The sequence below is a fragment of the Hevea brasiliensis genome, unplaced genomic scaffold, assembly GCF_030052815.1.
Source record: "Hevea brasiliensis isolate MT/VB/25A 57/8 unplaced genomic scaffold, ASM3005281v1 Scaf7, whole genome shotgun sequence".
Classification (NCBI taxonomy): Eukaryota; Viridiplantae; Streptophyta; class Magnoliopsida; order Malpighiales; family Euphorbiaceae; genus Hevea; species Hevea brasiliensis.
Genome location: NW_026615250.1, coordinates 1693644 through 1712983, shown reverse-complemented (window position 1 = coordinate 1712983; position 19340 = coordinate 1693644). Strand labels below are relative to the sequence as shown.

The following is a 19340-nucleotide window of genomic DNA, read 5'->3' as shown; positions in this document are numbered from 1 at the left end:
TTTTGATTGCACAAGTCCAATCATTTCTCTCTTTTTTTTTGTTAAAAAAAAAAATCATTGAAGTCTCATGTATGCATAAAACCAAAACAAACTTTTCATATCCATCCCATCAAAAAGAGAAAATGAAAATTCAAAGATGGTAGTCATAAGGTGAATGGGGATGTTTCCTTGGAAGCAACTAGAGAAGATCGATGGAATGATTCTCAAGCAACACAGAAAAATCAAAAGGTTGTACTTAATTAGAGATTTAGAAAAATATTAATCAAAAGGTAGGACTTAATTATAGATTTAGAAAATATTCTTTTACCATTTCAAGTCTCCTTTTATTGGTACATAGTCATTAAGATGTTTAATGCTTACCTAATTTGGAAAGAAAATAAAAAAAAATTGAAGAAAATTGATAATTCAAATTATTATCAATAATTAAATAAGGATCTCCTTTATAAATCTCTTACTTTTCGCTTTGATAGTTGCCACAACGGCCAGGTGTGTAACTAAAAAATTTTGTGTAACTAAAAAATTTTTCTTGAATGATTAATATTATATAGAAATTAATTTATAAGTTAGTGTTATTAATAAAAGATTTTATATTTCTTTTTTTATAAATTAAAAAAAAATTATATATAAATTAATATAATAATATATAATATTATTGCTATTAATAATATTTCACATTACTTAATAATATTTTGATTTTTTTTTAAGTGTGAGCTTAGCGGTATCCTACGTGTTGGTTTCTTGGGGTTGGCTTTTGGGCATAGGCTGAGCTATCTACCGCACACTTTTTTTTTTTTGTAATAAAGTATTTTATAGCATAAAAGGACAAGTTTTGAAAGTGTTAGGGCCATGATTGTCCCCTTCCTGCACCAAATATTTAAAATAAATTAAAAATTATAAATAAATATATGAAATTACTTTTTATCATGTAAAAGGATAAATTATCATAGTAATTTTTTAAAAATATTAATATTATTTTATTTTAATAATTATAATACTTAATTATATATATATTTTTGATGATTTTAATAAGTTAAATTATTTTTAAATATTTTTTTAATTAAATATTTAAATTATTTAAAAATAATTTTATTAAATAATTAATTTTAATTTTAATTTAATTCATAAGTGAAAATATATATTTTAATTAAAATTAAAAATAAATAATTAAACTAAACAATCACTTAATCTTCGCATTTTTTCACAGTTAATCTTTAATAAAAAAAAATTCATCACTTTTTTGTTCCATCTTATCATATTTCTAAATTTTAAATTTTGCTATTATTAAACATAAAATTTTCAATCAATAATGCGTGTAATTTCACACATCTTATTGGCGTGTGAAGCATAAACTTTCATGGTATTTTGAGTAATTAATATATTAAATTAAAATTTTAATATATTTAATTATTTTATCCTCCACTTTAAATTAACAAATTCAACATCCCCACCCCACAAATTTTCTCACCATTCAAAAACAATAAAAAATAACAGACAGCAACATCACAATCATTTCTTGTCACCTTCTACACTCCCCCTTTCTTCCAAGTCGCAAGTCCTTTCCATCCCTCATAAAAGTGCTTTTAATAACTGGATAATATTTATAAACTTGTATAAAATATTTTTATTTATTAGCCGTAAATAATTTTTTTTTTTTAATTTGATGCTAAAATTCAATGCAAACAGGCTCCATATTTGTCTTGGAATCCATGGAATTATTTTTTTGTCTCTGAATATTATATAAACCATATTTTTTATTGGTCCATTTTTTATTGATCCATTTTTGGGCATAGGTTGAGCTATGTACTGCACTTTTTTTTTTTTAATAAAGTATTTTATAGCCTATAAGAATAAATTTTAGAAGTGTTAGGGCCATGATTCTCGCGTGTCCCCTTCCTTTTGCACCTGATAATACTAATTTATTGTAATAAATAAAAAAATAAATATATATTAATGCAATTTATTCTTTATGTGATTAATATTTATGTTAATATTTTTAATAATTAGTGTAACATTCTTAATTTTTAAATAATTATTTTATATATAAATATAAATATTTTAGTCTAATCTTTTGTGTTGTTGGCTTTACGTAGGTATTTTTATTTTATGGCAATTTGATTGTAGTACGAATCTATAATTTCGAATCTAACAGATAAGCTGTTGAAATTACTTCAGAATCAAGTTAAGATTATAGGCTATCCCACCATTTTCAGACGTCTCGAATACGTTTTCAATATCCAAATTGGTGTAGGTAAGCCCGAACCCTAAGTTTCCTTAATTACTTAGTTTCGGGTTAAGATTAAAAATTCATAAAATATTTGTGGGTAGTTAAAAAATTATAATTCCTTTTGTATTAACTTAGTAATATTGCTAAGGACCGCATGACAAAGTTTTAAAATTTTTAGAGCTCAATTGGGCAGTTTTTGTAAAAGGGTTAGATATATTAAAATGGATGTGTGACTTATGGATATAGAAGTGCATTTTGAGCCCTTTTGCTGGTTGGGTAGGTCCTAGGTATAGGAGAGACTCTGTAGTATTTTGGGCATGACTTAGGGTATTTTTGATTCTTTCTAAACTTGTATTGAGTCAAATATATTAAATAATTACAATGAAATTGTTAGGTGAGCTGGGACAGCCTTCCTCCTCCGCCCAGGCGCCGTACTGACCTCGGTTCAAGTCTGTAAGTAAAATATTGATTTTAATTATAATTTCAATATTATTATATGTTTAGACATGCCCATGCATCACTTATAAATATGTATCTATGTAATTAAATACTAGGCATGTTTTTATATTGCATTCTTAATTGATGAAATGCCATGGATGTTGTTTATGGTAATTTGAAGCAATATGCGTGCGTTAGCGTGCGTGTGGTGTGTGGTATTGGATATGGATAGGACGGGTAGATGCGGTTTGAGAGACATTCGTTGAGATCCAGTCCTTTATGGATAAGTCGGGATAGGCATGGCTCGAGATAATTTCATTGGCCCCCCGCATTTGGTTTATCAAGCGAAAGTCCGGCTTAAGAGACACTCGCTGGCAGAGGTTGGATTAAGAAAGTTGTATAGGGGATCAGCTTCTATATATATATTGTTCGAATATTATTAGGTGTGTGAGTGCTCCAAATTGCCTTTTTGCTATTATGATGTGATATGTATGAAAATTTTGATGGTGTTGCATTCCACTCCTTATGATGCATTAGCTCTAGATAGTTATAGAAATTATAATTAAAATTGATATTTTACTCTCTGAGTTGAACGCTCACTCCAGTTCATTTTATTTTCTCAGGCTACAGGAAGATTATTTGTTGTGACTAACTGTAGGGCGGTAGGTGTGAGGCAAAATATTATCCATTAGAATTATATAAAATATACTAGGTAATGCCTAGGAAAGATGGTGGAGTCACAATGGTCTCACTTAAGTGCCACCTCCTTAGACAATATTTCCTAGACATGCACTTCATACAATCCTAATAGAATCAAATCACTGGTAAGTACCGTCTTCCCATAACATTACCACGGTACTAAGGATTTATGCCACGAAGGCATAGATAGACAGGAGTTGCCACTTGAGTAATAATCGGGACATATTCAGTGTTTCTTCCGAGGGTCATGGATGGCAACTTACTCCTTGCATAGTTTCCACAATCGTCATTACCATAACCCAATGTTTAGGTTCGGGATAGTGGGTATGTAAAGAGAAGGTGTTAGGCACTCCTTACGCCTGGTCCAACCCCATTAATTCGAGTGCCAGCCCTCTACTAATGTTTCTAAAAGTCTTGTTTATTATTCATTTATTAAACTTCATCCTAAAAAATGCAATTCTAATCCTACACACGCAAGTAATTCACAAAAGGGTTGTTGTTTATAAATAATTTTCATGCACAAGTAATTCCTATCTATGGGGTTGCTGATTATTTAAATGATATTTACTAGATAACTAAAATTATTTTATTATTGAGAATTTAATTTACAAACAAATTCAATTTCAAATAACCCTATGTTTCTATTTAACCTAATTAATTAATTTTCACCAAGTTACCCTAAGCATAATTGAACTAAGTTAATTATGTATATGCGTAATTTATTCTAATATCACATAAGGCCCAAACAATCACAACCTAATAAAGATTTCTAACATGCAAATTTATTTTACAATTACCAAGTATTAAATTAAATTTATTTTACATGCCAATGTTAGTTTAATTTACAAACAAGATTAATTTTTATTTACAAAGTAATTATTTAAATTAATTACATACAAAATCAGTTAAATTAAAAACAAAGTTAATTTCAATTTACCAAATAAAAATCCTATTATTACAACAATTTCATGCCAATGGTTATTCTAGGAATTTAGAATTACTTATTTGTTAGTAATTGCAATTGCCATTAGGGTAAGCTACCTTTAAAAAAGGGTATTCTCTTCTGGTATGGCAATGATATCCCTGACTTACTCCCATTTAGCTCCATATAAGCTCCATGCAAATGCCCTCTTTGGTACTTACCTTAGGGTTACTTATCAATTTTGTTTGTAATAAAAAAAAACTAAAGAAAATAAAAGAAATAAAGAAAATAAGAAAATATTAATAACAATTTAGATTGGATTCTAGCTCTATTCTCCTAAAGGGTTAAGATTCCTAATTAGTTACAACTACCTAAGGGTCCACATCTTTTAACATATTCCCAATACTTCATGACACTTATTGAATTAAAAAAGCACAGAAAAATAGATCAAATATCAATTAGAACCCAAGAAAATACAAGAACATGCATAAACATATAATTTTCAAATTCTGGCAGATTGACAATAACAAAAAATTTAATTTTTGAAAAATAGTTAGACAAGCCTAAAAATCATGAAAAATTTACAGAAGACATCCAAAACATCATACAACATCATAAAATTGATAGATTAAACAAAATCCTAGCCAAATAATCTACACAAATCATAAATTTTCCTGATGACAGAATCGCGCTACTTTTTTTGTAAAATTTATAACTCACCAACTATAATAGATATGAATACAAAACTAATTGAAAAAGATTCACAAGCTTCCAAACTTAATTTTAAACACCATATTTAGACAAAAATATTAAGAAACAAGGGAGATATGGGCTTCACAAGTCGGGTATCCTGCAAATCAGATTTTATAGGAACTCTAACTTCAAATAGCCATAACTTATAAAATATTAAAGCTTTTTTAGTGATGTTTGAACCTAAAATTAATAGAATTTCGTGTAGAATATGAATATAATTTTTACAAATTTTTTATAGATTCAGAAAATAACGAAAAATAATAAAAATATGAGAGACAAAAAATTGAACATGTGCAAAGTTGTGTATCCCCTCAAATTAAATATGATTACATGATCTATATGAACATATAAAATAAATTAAAAACAAGGAACATAGAATTAAACATTACATGGCATAGATCATGAAAAGAAAATAAAAGAACTAACCTTTAAGAAATATCATTAGGAAGAAAGAATAACTAAAAGAATTTTGACTATTCCTCTCTTTAATTTTTTTTTTCATTTTTTTTAATTTTTTTTTTGTCTTCTTCTCCACCTCTCCTTTTCTTTTTTTCTTTCTTTTTTTTTTGTTTTTTTTCCAGTAAGGTATTTATAGAGTTTTGGGAGAGAGGTGTGATAGGGGTTGCATAATATGGGTGAGACTGGGATATGGGTGAGGTGTTACAACCAATAGAAAGAGAAGAAAATAGGATGGCACCAACAGGGAGTGAGGAAGAGAGTGGGGCCAAGTGGGAGAGAGAGTTTGTATGGGAGAGGGAGAGAGAAAAAAATATTTTCTTATTTTAATTTTCAGAAAATAAATTAAATGAGTTCTATTTAAAATTTCTAACTAGGCTTTCTTAGGCCCATGGGATTTAATTAAACTTAATTAGGTTTATTTAAGAACTACCCATATTAAATTTAAATAAAATAAAATTTTATTTAAATTAAATTAATTTTCCAAAAAAACATATTATTTTTTTTTTCAAGATCATGCCACGAAATTAATAATTCAGTTCCATGCTTTCAATTGTATCTTAAAGTCATACAATTTTTCATCATCGGATTTTCCACGGCCTCAATGCACATACTCGCTACAAAATAAGGGTCTACACTAACCTGCTCCTCTTCTTCGCAGGTCAATTAGTAATATCTAATGCATTTTGTACAATTTAGCTATATTTTAGAACTCCGCATGTATTAGAAGTACTTTATTTGATTTTGGTTTGTTTTATAATTGCCACGTTAGTCTGTAAACCTATTAAATGCATGCATGACTGGATTGGATGAAAGAGTTGAGCTCCCATTAGATTTTATAATATTATGAGTATGTGGAGGGTGAGCTGAGCTTCCCAAATGATTATATATTGTGCTTACAGGTTGAGCAAGTCAAAAACTCCCCGTTGTATGGCCTATGTTATGGCCAGATTCTGTCATGTTGAATTCTTAAAATTAGGCTTAGATTGGGTTAAGGAATAGTTAAGCTTACTATGGGTCTCGGGGGCTTTAGGCTGGTCCAGGTCGTAGTGCCGGTCTGACCTGGCCTATAGGTTGGTCATGACAATTAGAGAATATTTGAATTAATTTATAAATCAATTAAATTTATTCATAAGTATCACAAATATTAATTTGATTCGTAAATTAAAAAAATTATTTAAAATAAATAAAAAATTATAAGTAAATACATCTTATAACTTATCTACTTATTTTAAAACTACATTTTACCGCGTGAAAGAATAAATTATCATAGTAATTTTTCAAAAATATTAATATTATCTTATTTAACGATCATAATCCTTAATTATATATTCTTTTTGGTGATTTTAATAAATTAAATTATTTTTAAATAGTTTTTAATTAAACACTTAAATTATTTAAAAATTATTTTAAAATAATTTTATTAAATAATTAATTACTTATTCAGCTCCTTGGTGCATTTTTCATTCCAGAGTCTCCCAGATGGCTTGTGAGTCCAATTCAAAATTGTCTCCTTAAAAGATATGTTCGAATGTATGCATCTGCTAAAAAGAAATGGAGCTTTTCCATTTGGATTGAAAATTTTGACATTGTTCATTGTATGAAATTACAGAACCTTACCAAATGTGCAATGTCAAGCACTTCATGCTCATCTGACGACCATTCTTTTCCAAATTTAGGAAGTCTATAGAGTATACATTGCGTTTGCATCTAGATGTTTCTACCTGTTCTTAAGTTGTTTTATCTAATGTGAGAAACCATCAGACGCTCAATGAGTTCAATTTTCTGCTGGCAAAAGTTGGCGGAGAAAAAGAGCTGAAAGTTGCTCTCCAGAGCCTTAGGGGAAAGAATGCTGATATTTCTCAAGAGGCTGCTGAAATCATTGTAATTTTTTTCACTTGATATCTATGGAAAAGGCAGACTTCAATTCAGAGAAGATTCATTTTATAATTTATGATCTTTCCATTTGGAATATTTGACAGGATTATACTCAGAACTTTAATCAGACATCAGAAGATGGCATTAAAGAGTTGTTTCAAAGGAAATATGCTCTTGCAATTATTGTGAGTCTTGCAAATTACTCAATCCTCACTTTTTCATACATTACCTGTATGGTATAACTCATTGTTTGGATTAGGTTGGAGTTGGGCTGATGGCAGTTCTACAATTTGGAGGGCTCAATGGCTATTCTTACTATTTAAGCTCTATTTTAGAATCAGCTGGTAATTTAATATGCTTCACAATAACAATTGAACTTATGGGACAAATATAAAGAAATATATAAATTTGACATCTCGGTACATGGCAGGTTTCCCTAGTAGTGTGGGGTCTGTAGCAGCAAGTATTGTTCAGGTCTCTCTCTATCTATTTTATTGATTTATTTTTTTTTTCTCCTGAAAAGTGTGCTTGAATCTGGCAGTCTTCAAGACGCATATCTCATTTACAGTTCACATTTTCGCTGCAGATAGTGATGAATATTTGCAGCTTGTTCTTAATTGATAAATTTGGAAGAAGACCACTTCTACTGGTTGGTATTGAAAGTCTGAAACCCATAAATTTGGAATTAGTATAGCTGACCTGAGCACGAATCCTGAAAATCTTAATCATCTTTTCAGGTTTCTACAAGTGGATGCTGCTTAGGTTCACTTGTAACAGGATTGTCCTTTCTATTGCAGGTTCCAAAGAAATAGAATTTATATGCCCTCTTTTTCTTGTTCTCTTGTTCCTTATTGTGGGTATAAATTTACTTTTCTTGAAAGGTACCAATGTCATGTGCAGGGCTATCACCTAGGGAAAGAAATCACTCCCATTCTGGCACTTGCAGGAATATTGGTAATACGATTCGGCCAGAACATACGGTTTTTGCACTTGTTAGTTGAAATATTATTAGACAAATAAGCATCGAAATTTTGATTCTGTAATCAGGTATTTATAGGTTCTGTGTCAATAGGCCTGGGAGGAATACCATGGATTATGGTGGCAGAGGTATAGTAACATATTTTGGCTCTGAAACATGTGAGGTGGCTAACATTTGCAGCTTAAATGGAATGAAGGTTTTTTCTATTAGATATTTCCTGTAAACGTAAAAGGTTCAGCAGGAAGTTTAGTAAATTTGTTCAGCTGGTCTGGGACTTGGATTGTTGCATATACTTTCAATTATTTGTTTGAGTGGAGCTCAGCAGGTAACTGCCTCTCCTCTGCCTGTCTTGAAGTTCTGTAAAAAAAGTTGTAGTATCACTGAACTAAAGTTCATTGAGTCACTTTCTTAATCTCTTATGCTATGATATTTCCTATACATGATTTCAGGGGTTTTTCTGATTTATGCAATCATTGCTGGCTTGGAAGTTGTATTTGTGGCAAATTTGGTGCCAGAGACAAAGTGTCACGACCCAACCTATGGGCCGGACCGGCACTAGGACCTGGGCCAGCCTAAAGCCCCCGAGGCCCGTAGTAAGCCTAATTGTTCATTAACCCAACTCTAAGGCCCATTTGGGCCCAATTTCAAGAAACCAACCGGACAAAGCCCGACCATAAAGTGGACCTTTCAACGGGGAGTTTTTGACTCACCCGACCTGTAAACAAAATATATCATCAATTGGGGAGCTCAGCTCACCCTCCACATACTCATATCAGCATAAAAATAAATGGGAGCTCAGCTCCCTCATCCAATCCATCAAACATGCATATAATTTTACAGGTCCACATGACAATTTATATTACAGACCCGAATCATTTAAATATTTCTAACACATGCGGAAATTCTAGGAGTAAATAAAATTACAAAACTATTGATAAACAACCTGCGACGGAGAAAAGCAGGTTAACCACAATAAAATCCTCCTGTAGCCTGAAAAAAATATTGAACAGGAGTGAGCGTTCGACTCAGAGAGTAAAATATCAATTTTAACCATAATCTCTATAACTATCTAGAACTAATGCAACCTGTGGAGTGAAATGCAACAGCAACCATATTTTCACATCATAACAACAAAAATGTAATTTGGAGCACTCACGCACCCTGTAACATCAATCATAATATATGGGAGCTGATCCCCTATATAGCTCTCTTAAATCCAACCTGGTGCCAGCGAAGAACTCAGCACGGACTTCCACTTAATAACCAAATCGGGGTCCCAGCGAAGAACTCAAGCCGTGTCTACCCCGAAGGACCGGGTCTCATCGAAGATCTCAAGCCGTGTCTACCCGTCCTATCCATAGTCCACACCACATCACACGCACGCCAACGCACGCACACTGCTCCAAATTACCGCAACAACATCCATGGCACGCTAACAGTTATGAATGCAACATAAATCGTGCCTAGAGTTTAACTACATAAATATTTGCATATAAGTGATGCATGGGTATGCTTGAAAATATAATAATATCGAAATTACAATTAAAATTAATATTTTACTCACAGACTTGACGGCAATCACTGTGGCGGCTGGGCGGAGGAAGAAGGCTGTCCCGGCTCACCTGACAATTATATTACAATTATTTAATACAAATGACTCAATACAAATCAAGAAAAGACCCAATACGTCCTAAGTCGTGCTGAAAATCCGGCAGAGTCTCCCCTATACCTAGGACCTACCCAACCTGCAAAAGGGCTCAAAACACACTTCTATATCCACAATCCATATATCCACAACTCAATCACATCACACAGCCCCTCCTGGGCCCATCAAATCAATCATCCATCACAATATGTAAAATTTCAATTTAGTCCTTATAATTGATCATTTTTGCAAAAACTGCTCAAATAAGCTCTAAAAATTATAAAACTCTGCCCCGCGGTCCTTAGAAATATTACTAAGCTATTGCAAAAAGAATCGTAATTTTCTAAGCTACCACGAATATTTTATGGATTTAAGCACTAGAAAATTACGAAAAAGCAAGGTTCGGGTTTACCTTTGCCGATTCTGACTTCGGGAACGCGCTCGGGATGCATGACAATGGTGGGGTAGCCAAAACCTCGATCCAATTCGGAGACTTTTCCGATAACTGGTCTGTCTGGCCGGAAATTCACAGATCCGGACAACTGTCGAATTTCCGCGAATTGAGGATACCTACACGAAGCCTAATAATAATATATAAAAAAATCAGGGGTGTTACATTCTTCCCCCCTTACAGAAAATTCGTCCTCGAATTTTACACAAGGCAGAATAAAGTACATTATTACACATTGAACAGATAAGGGTACTTGCTACGCATGTCCCGTTCTGACTCCCAGGTGCACTCTTCCACTGACTGGCTCCTCCACAAAACCTTAACTATAGGGATCTGTTTTGATCTTAGCTGTCTCACTTGGTAGTCCACTATGGCTACAGGTTGCTCCTCAAATGTCAAGTTCTCCTTTAGTTCTATTAGATCCGACTGTAGTACATGAGAAGGATCGAGAATGTATTTACTGAGCATGGAGATGTGAAACACGGGATGAACGTGAGAAAGGTTGGGTGGTAGCTCCAACCGGTAGGCAACTGCTCCAACTCTATCAGTAACCTCAAAAGGTCCAATATACCGAGGTGCCAACTTGCCCTTCTTTCCAAATCTCATGACTCCTTCATTGGAGAAACCTTCAGAATACATAGTCGCCATCGCAAACTCCACATCCTCCGTCTGGGTCCGCATAACTCTTACGCCATCGAAAAGCTGTTACTGCTCCTGATTAAAGGAACTATCTCTGAAGTGTACTGCACTAGGTCTACATCATGCACCTTCGCTTCCCCCATTTTCATCCAACACAGAGGAGACCTACACTTTCTTCCATATAGTGCCTCATAGGGTGGCATCCCTATGCTGGAGTGATAACTGTTGTTGTAGGCAAACTCCACCAAAGCTAGCTGCTCATCCCATTGACCTCCAAAATCCAAAACACTCATGCGAAGCATGTCTTCCAGTGTTTGGATTGTCCTTTCGGACTGTCCGTCTGTCTGAGGGTGGAAAGCCGCATCAAGTTCAATCAGTGTGCCAAGTGCCTCCGCAACTTTCTCCAAAACCGAGAAGTGAATTGGCCCTCTCACGATATTATGGAAGCCGAAACTCCATGCAATCTGACTATTTCTCGAATGTAGAGCCAGGCGTACTGTGCCACAGAATATGTAGTCTTCACAGGCAAGAAGTGAGCTGATTTGGTTAGGCGGTCTACAATTACCCATATCGAATCATATCCTCGCGTGGTACGAGGCAACCCAGTCACAAAATCCATAGAAATCATTTCCCACTTTCATTCTGGGATAGGGAGCTCTTGCAACTTCCCTGACGGTCTCTGGTGTTCAAACTTCACCTTCTGACAAGTCAAGCACTTGGACACAAAGTCTGCTATGTCTCTCTTCATGCCATTCCACCAATAGCTATCTTTCACATCATGGTACATCTTGGTGGAACCTGGGTGGACATTGTACAGTGTATAGTGTGCCTCTCGCATGATTTCATCTCTGAGATTGTCCACATCGGGCACATACATCCTAGAACCTTGCACTTGGGCACCATCATTGGCAAATCCAAACTCACCACCTTCACCTTGCTGTACTCTTTCTATGATCTTCATTAATTGTTGGTCTCTGTATTGGAAAACTCTAACTTTATCTCGCAAGTCTGGCCTCACTGAAAAATGAGCCAACAAGACCCCCTCATCTGAAAGATCTAGGATTAAACCTTGATCCATTAACTCATGTACTTCCTGAATCAACGGTCTCTTCTCTGCTGAAATGTGCGCTAAATCGCTGTAAGATTTTCTCGCTTAAAGCATCTGCTACTACATTGGCCTTCCTGTGGTGGTACCGATGGTGCAATCATAGTTTTCGTAAGCTCCATCCATCTCCTCTGTCTCAAGTTTAAATCCCTCTGTTGGAAGATGTACTTCAAACTCTTATGGTCGGTGTATATCTCGCACACTTTACCATACAAGTAGTGTCTCCAGATTTTTAGTGCAAAGACTACAGCCGCCATTTCCAAATCATGGGTGGGATAGTTCTGCTCATGCCTCTTCAGCTGCCTTGAAGCATAAGCCACTACTTTTCCATTCTGCATCAAAACACACCCTAGGCCAACTCTGAAGGCGTCACAGTACACGGTGTATCCTTCACCACTCATAGGTAGTGTTAACACAGGGACAGTGGTTAGACACTCCTTATCCTCATCATTATAACTGACTCTATCTAGCTCTCTTCCTGTCCTTTGCATCTTATCTACTTCCCTTTTCCTATTTTTGGTATTGTTGGCATCTTTTCAACCTGCTGTACTTATTCCTTAATTTTAGTCCTATCTCATCCTTACACCTTTTCCTTCAAAGATGTCTATCCCATCATCAACTTTAACTTTCTTTTTATTTCTTAGTCTTATCTTGATTACTAGTTTCATTACTTCGAGAATTCTAACCCTATGATTTACTCCTACCAGCACATTCTTCACCTTATGTAACACTTATAATTACCCATAGAAAATTTTTCTTGTATCCCCTTTTTTCCAACTTAACTATCAGAACATTATCATTCCCTACCAGCCTTAGTAGGAAATTGCTTATCCTGGATGAATATGAGCCCCATAAACTATAAGTTCCATCTGAACTAACACGGCTGTAGGAAATATGTGTCATGCCTTAATTCCAAACAAGATACTTCACGTGTTCATTCTCCTTAATATAATCATATATACTGCCCATAGCTTTCTAAACTTCAACCTCAAATTACCCATCAGCAACAATTTCATCTATTGAAACTCATCCATAAATAGTACTTCATCTAGCTCATAGTTTAAAACAGTCGCAAGCCTTAGTAGCTCACTCAATTTAACTCCTGTCATTACTCTGATCGTCCTTTCATACTTAACACTAGGTATGCACTTACTGTCATTCTCATATCAGGAAATTGTATATGAATTGGTGCCTATCAAAATCTCAAATAACTAGGTCTCCTTGCCTCGCCGCTCCTTATATAACGCTCTGGAATAAAAAACACGAGCTAAACTTGAAAAGAAAGAAAAATATCCTTTATATTCAACTACGCCCGATTGTCCATATAATAACGTTTAACCTATGTTTTTTAGTCTTTCTCTTTAAATTTCATCATCTCCTAGCACAATTATGCTCTACCTATAAGGTATCATCTGCATGAACCCTTTAATGTACCATCGTCCTTCCTGACATAATATTTTATAATTTATTAACTTTACTTATACTCGACCTATGATTCATATCTATCATCGTTTATATTGTGCCCTTAACCCTTGTTGAATCCTGAAAGATTTCTCTCGCTAATAGATTCTTCCAACACTAATTCCACCCTTATCTATGGTCATTAATTTGATCCTTAAACTTTCTAGTGATTTATTACCATCCATACTTGTCACTTTTTATTCTACCCCTACTGTTGCTCTGTCGTTATTGCTTCACTGCAAAGTGATTCTGTTGATCACACTAAAAATGTTTGCCTGACATTCATAACGAACCTCTAACTACCTTCTCACTATCTCAAAAGTCTAACCTAAAACCTATGTGTCATTATCTATCATTCTTTTCCTCTCATCATACCTATTTGATCCCTTAGACCGACTTTTATTCAACTTACTGCTTACTAACTTCTCTTTCTCTACCTATTTAGGTAGTCCGCAATACCATCGCACACCTTCTAACATTTACTCATTATTATTGTATTCCATACCTCCATCACTTTTCTCACTAATGTGGTCCCATTTTGGATTTTCCATCCTTGTCATTCTCCTTGCCAAGAATAACACTTAGCCTATCCTATATCTTAACTTTGTTCCTTTTATTATGTGCTCTTTAGGTTGTCCTTTCATTTATTTCCTTTGTCTTACCCAAAATAGAACTTGACTATTCTATCCCTGGTTCCATTCTTCTTCCTAACATAACAGCTGTACTTGCTAACTATATCTTTCAGAGTCTCTATCGCGTTATCATATGTCTGTGCTACTCAGATTTGGTCCTTTGACCACTCTAGCTAGTACTCCCATTGGCACTTAGATTATATTGCATCTGTAATCAATTATCCCAATTTTCATTCTACACTTTCTCTATCTACTGGCCTTCTGTGATTTATCTTCACTAATTTATTACTCTTAACACTATTATAATTAGATTATACTACTGTTTGAACAATATGAAGTCAGAAAGGAACTCAGGAAATTGCAGTCATACCTTTATCGTATGATTTCTATTCTTATCCTTTAGCTTACATAATACCCTTACTACCTCGAGAACTGATTCTGCAGTAATTTTATTTATTATTATTTTTATTATTATTATTATTATTTTCCATGTTTACTCAATTCCAAAACTTAAGATTTCGGGCACCCAAACCCGTCATCCAATTCAAAGGATTTACATCCATCGTGATCTGATTATATATGATTCCTATAATGGAACTTGTATCCTCTCCAGGATACCCGAGCCAACTACTCTCTACCACACTCTACAGTCCCATCTGGGGCACTATTTTGTGGGTCACCATTATTAGTAATAACTTTCGATCCCTTCTGAAAAGATAGGACTATACCCTAACTTGCTGCAACAAAGGTACTACATTTACCACCTTGCCCAAAACCATGTCAAACTAATGTCTCTCTTATCATATCATAGCTCTGTAAATCATATATTCATAGTTTCGACCTTCTCTAGGTAGTAGGGTTGTACTTTATTCCATACTGATACACACAAGGTATACTATTCTCACTAAGCTCTAAGCAAAATGTTTGTCATACTGCAAAAACCATCCAAAATTCCATACCGAAGACTAGATGGTCTCACTCTATAGGTGTCACCTTTACTTTGCAACTCTTACTGTAACTCTAGCTCATGCTAGGTAACTGGTCACCGACTCTAGTTACCACCCAAGCTGTGACCTTCGATATTCTAGCTCTAGATCCCTAACCAGAGTTCCCAACTCCTTTGCAGATATAGAACTGCTCGCATTATTGTACCAAAATGTAGACTCGCAACATCCTCATCATAAGCACTACAGGAAGTACGCGCTCTACACACAATAATCTCATGTCAGATCAGTAATCTGCAGCTACGTACGGACATCGAGAATATTGTATAGTTACTACGATACGCCCCGGCGGACTAGGTCTCTTAATCTCTTATCTCTCTTGAATCTTCTATTATCATAAACTTATTCTGCGGGTCATCCACCGATGATCGCCAAAGAATGGTATCCTCATCCTTATCTAGGCAACTGTATTTCAAGACTCACTTTTATGTACTCGTGCCTTGCACGAAATGGGCACACCATTTAAACCCATACCGATTTAAAATATAGTATTTATTGGAGTACGTGTTTCCAACGTAGACCTCAATAAGTTTGCTAAATCTATTTCATATTTCTATGTACTCCACGAAAATCAAGACACTAACTGAGGTAATCTTATATTTCTCGAGGTATAACGTAGAATCTAGAAACAAAGAATTACAGGAAAAGACGAAACAGAATCCTATACTCCGCATGTGACTCCTAGTAGACTCTTCCCAACACTTAGATAATTTTTCCCTATGAATCTGGAGCCTAAGCTCTGATACCACATTTGTCACGACCCAACCTATGGGCCGGACTCAAGACTAGGACACAGGCTAGCCTAAAGCCCCCGAGGCCCGTAGTAAGCCTAACTGTTCATTAACCCAACTCTAAGGCCCATTTGGGCCCAATTTCAAGAAACCAACCGGACAGAGCCCGACCATAAAGTGGACCTTTCAACGGGGAGTTTTTGACTCACCCGACCTGTAAACAAAATATATCATCAATTGAGGAGCTCAGCTCACCCTCCACATACTCATATCAGCATAAAAATAAATGGGAGCTCAGCTCCCTCATCTAATCCATCAAACATGCATATAATTTTACAGGTCCACATGACAATTTATATTACAGACCCGAATCATTTAAATATTTCTAACACATGCGGAAATTCTAGGAGTAAATAAAATTACAAAACTATTGATAAACAACCTACGAAGGAGAAAAGCAGGTTAACCACAATAAAATCCTCCTGTAGCCTGAAAAAAATATTGAACAGGAGTGAGCGTTCGACTCAGAGAGTAAAATATCAATTTTAACCATAATCTCTATAACTATCTAGAACTAATGCAACCTGTGGAGTGAAATGCAACAAAGAACCATATTTTCACATCATAACAACAAAAAGGTAATTTGGAGCACTCACGCACCCTGTAACATCAATCATAATATATGGGAGCTGATCCCCTATACAGCTCTCTTAAATCCAACTTGGTGCCAGCGAAGAACTCAGCACGGATTTCCACTTAATAACCAAATCGGGGTCCCAAATAAGAACTCAAGCCGTGTCTACCCCGGCGACCGGTCCCACAAGATCTCAAGCCGTGTCTACCCGTCCTATCCATAGTCCACACCACATCACACGCACGCCAACGCACGCACACTGCTCCAAATTACCGCAACAACATCCATGGCACGCTAACAGTTATGAATGCAACATAAATCGTGCCTAGAGTTTAACTACATAAATATTTGCATATAAGTGATGCATGGGTATGCTTGAAAATATAATAATATCGAAATTACAATTAAAATTAATATTTTACTCACAGACTTGACGGCAATCACTGTGGCGGCTGGGCGGAGGAAGAAGGCTGTCCCGGCTCACCTGACAATTATATTACAATTATTTAATACAAATGACTCAATACAAATCAAGAAAAGACCCAATACGTCCTAAGTCGTGCCGAAAATCCGGCAAAGTCTCCCCGATACCTAGGACCTACCCAACCTGCAAAAGGGCTCAAAACACACTTCTATATCCACAATCCATATATCCACAACTCAATCACATCACACAGCCCCTCCTGGGCCCATCAAATCAATCATCCATCACAATATGTAAAATTTCAATTTAGTCCTTATAATTGATCATTTTTGCAAAAAAACTGCTCAAATAAGCTCTAAAAATTATAAAACTCTGCCCCGCGGTCCTTAGAAATATTACTAAGCTATTGCAAAAAGAATCGTAATTTTCTAAGCTACCACGAATATTTTATGGATTTAAGCACTAGAAAATTACGAAAAAGCAAGGTTCGGGTTTACCTTTGCCGATTCTGACTTCGGGAACGCGCTCGGGATGCATGACAATGGTGGGGTAGCCAAAACCTCGATCCAATTCGGAGACTTTTCCGATAACTGGTCTGTCTGGCCGGAAATTCACAGATCCGGACAACTGTCGAATTTCCGCGAATTGAGGATACCTACACGAAGCCTAATAATAATATATAAAAAAATCAGGGGTGTTACACAAAGGGGCGAGCACTTGAAGAAATACAAGCATCATTGATTGCCTAGACTTAGTCCACCTGCGATTCAAAATACAAATATGTGAAACTCATATATTCAATAGGTGGATATCATATATCTTATATCTTAAGTACAAGATAGATCGAGTTCAGGCAAAAAAAAAAAAATCCATGCGAGGATAATGGGGTAGAGATTTTATGAGATGGGTTCAAACAATATCAAGCATAATAACCCAAGAAATTTAATTTAAGTGATTTTTCATTGCTTATGAGATATCAAAATTACACTTCATGTGTGGTTTGGCTATTTTATTTTAACTTAATATCAAGAGTATTTTTGGGCAACTTACACCTAAGGCGCAATTCCTTTTATTAACTTACTACATTTAGAATTTCTTACATAATTTAAAAATATTTTCCAACAAAATTAAACTTTAAATAAACTGAATTAACTATATTAGTTTTTTTTTAATATTATTTAGTTGATAAATAAAATAAACTCTCATTTTTAATTATTAACTGAATTAAAAATATTATTTTTTCTTTTTCTCTCTCTTAGGTTAAGAGGATGAGGGAATTATAACTTAACCTCCATGAACATGGATTGATTGGAAAAATATTTATATTATTATATTATTTATTTTGAATATACTATATTAACATGAAAATTTATTTTTAAAAATTAAATATATAAAAGTAGTTTGAATATACTCATATTTTTTTTTCTTAAAAGTAAGGATATATTCACACAAATTAAAAATAAAATTAAATTGTTGTTAAAATTATGATAATTTTAAATAAAAATTACTTATATATTTGATTGGTGCATAGGTATGATGTAGACAATTATTCATAAATTATAATATATATTGAGTATATTAAAAAAATAATATATTAGACATTTATAAAAAAAATTATAAATTATGAAAATGAAGGTATTCAATAATTTTCCACGTTCATTTCCCTTCCCTTCCACGCTTGGTGGTCCTGGTACGTACGCAGTTTTAATGGCCGACCCACCCGAAGGTTTTCCGTCGAGAAGTACACGCCAATCTCTAGCGTAAGGATTGACGACCATCTGATCTAATAAATATGGTAAACATTTTGCTTGAATATAAATTATAATTAATGTAATTGAATTCATAAATTGGGTTTGTAATTTTTCTTCGGTTGGTTTGATAATTTAAAAGAGGCAATTTGGGCTCAATTGCATTCTGCATTGTAGGATGGGTTGCTATGGCCTTGTCAAAGGTGTTGCCATAGGTTTATGCTTTTACTTTCTCTGCATTTGATTACCAACTTGAATTATTAATTAAAATTACATTTTCGTGGAATATGAGAAAGACATAAGATGATTATTTAAATTTCTTTTTTACAACATTTTTTTAAAAATTTTAAAATTTTAAAATTTATAATTTTAAATATTAAAAAATTTAATGTTATCTGAAGTAAAATTATAATTGATTAAAAATTTTATTATTAATGTAATTTTATAATATAATTATAAAAATATAAAACTATATTAATTTATAATACTAAAATAAAATAATAAATAATTTATATAA

The 19340-nt window shown here is 34.0% G+C and overlaps 1 protein-coding gene and 1 long non-coding RNA gene across 2 annotated transcripts in view; one reads left to right on the top strand and one right to left on the bottom strand.

Annotated features, from left to right (window-relative positions):
- Window positions 1-8712, top strand: part of LOC131177700 (putative sugar transporter ERD6-like 13) — a 52971-nt gene extending 44259 nt beyond the window's left edge. Inside the window, exons 10-17 of the mRNA XM_058142808.1 lie at window positions 7475-7555; window positions 7630-7714; window positions 7801-7844; window positions 7957-8019; window positions 8108-8167; window positions 8271-8324; window positions 8418-8477; window positions 8560-8712. Of these exons, the coding sequence (XP_057998791.1) occupies window positions 7475-7555; window positions 7630-7714; window positions 7801-7844; window positions 7957-8019; window positions 8108-8167; window positions 8271-8324; window positions 8418-8477; window positions 8560-8712 (600 nt within the window). The remainder of the gene's footprint in view (window positions 1-7474; window positions 7556-7629; window positions 7715-7800; window positions 7845-7956; window positions 8020-8107; window positions 8168-8270; window positions 8325-8417; window positions 8478-8559) is intronic.
- Window positions 8713-9078: 366 nt separating this feature from the next.
- Window positions 9079-11038, bottom strand: LOC131177685 (uncharacterized). The gene is made up of 3 exons (XR_009147039.1): window positions 10407-11038; window positions 9914-9971; window positions 9079-9339 (listed from the first exon to the last, which is right to left on the bottom strand). It is a non-coding gene; the product is annotated as an uncharacterized LOC131177685 (long non-coding RNA).
- Window positions 11039-19340: the final 8302 nt, after the last annotated feature.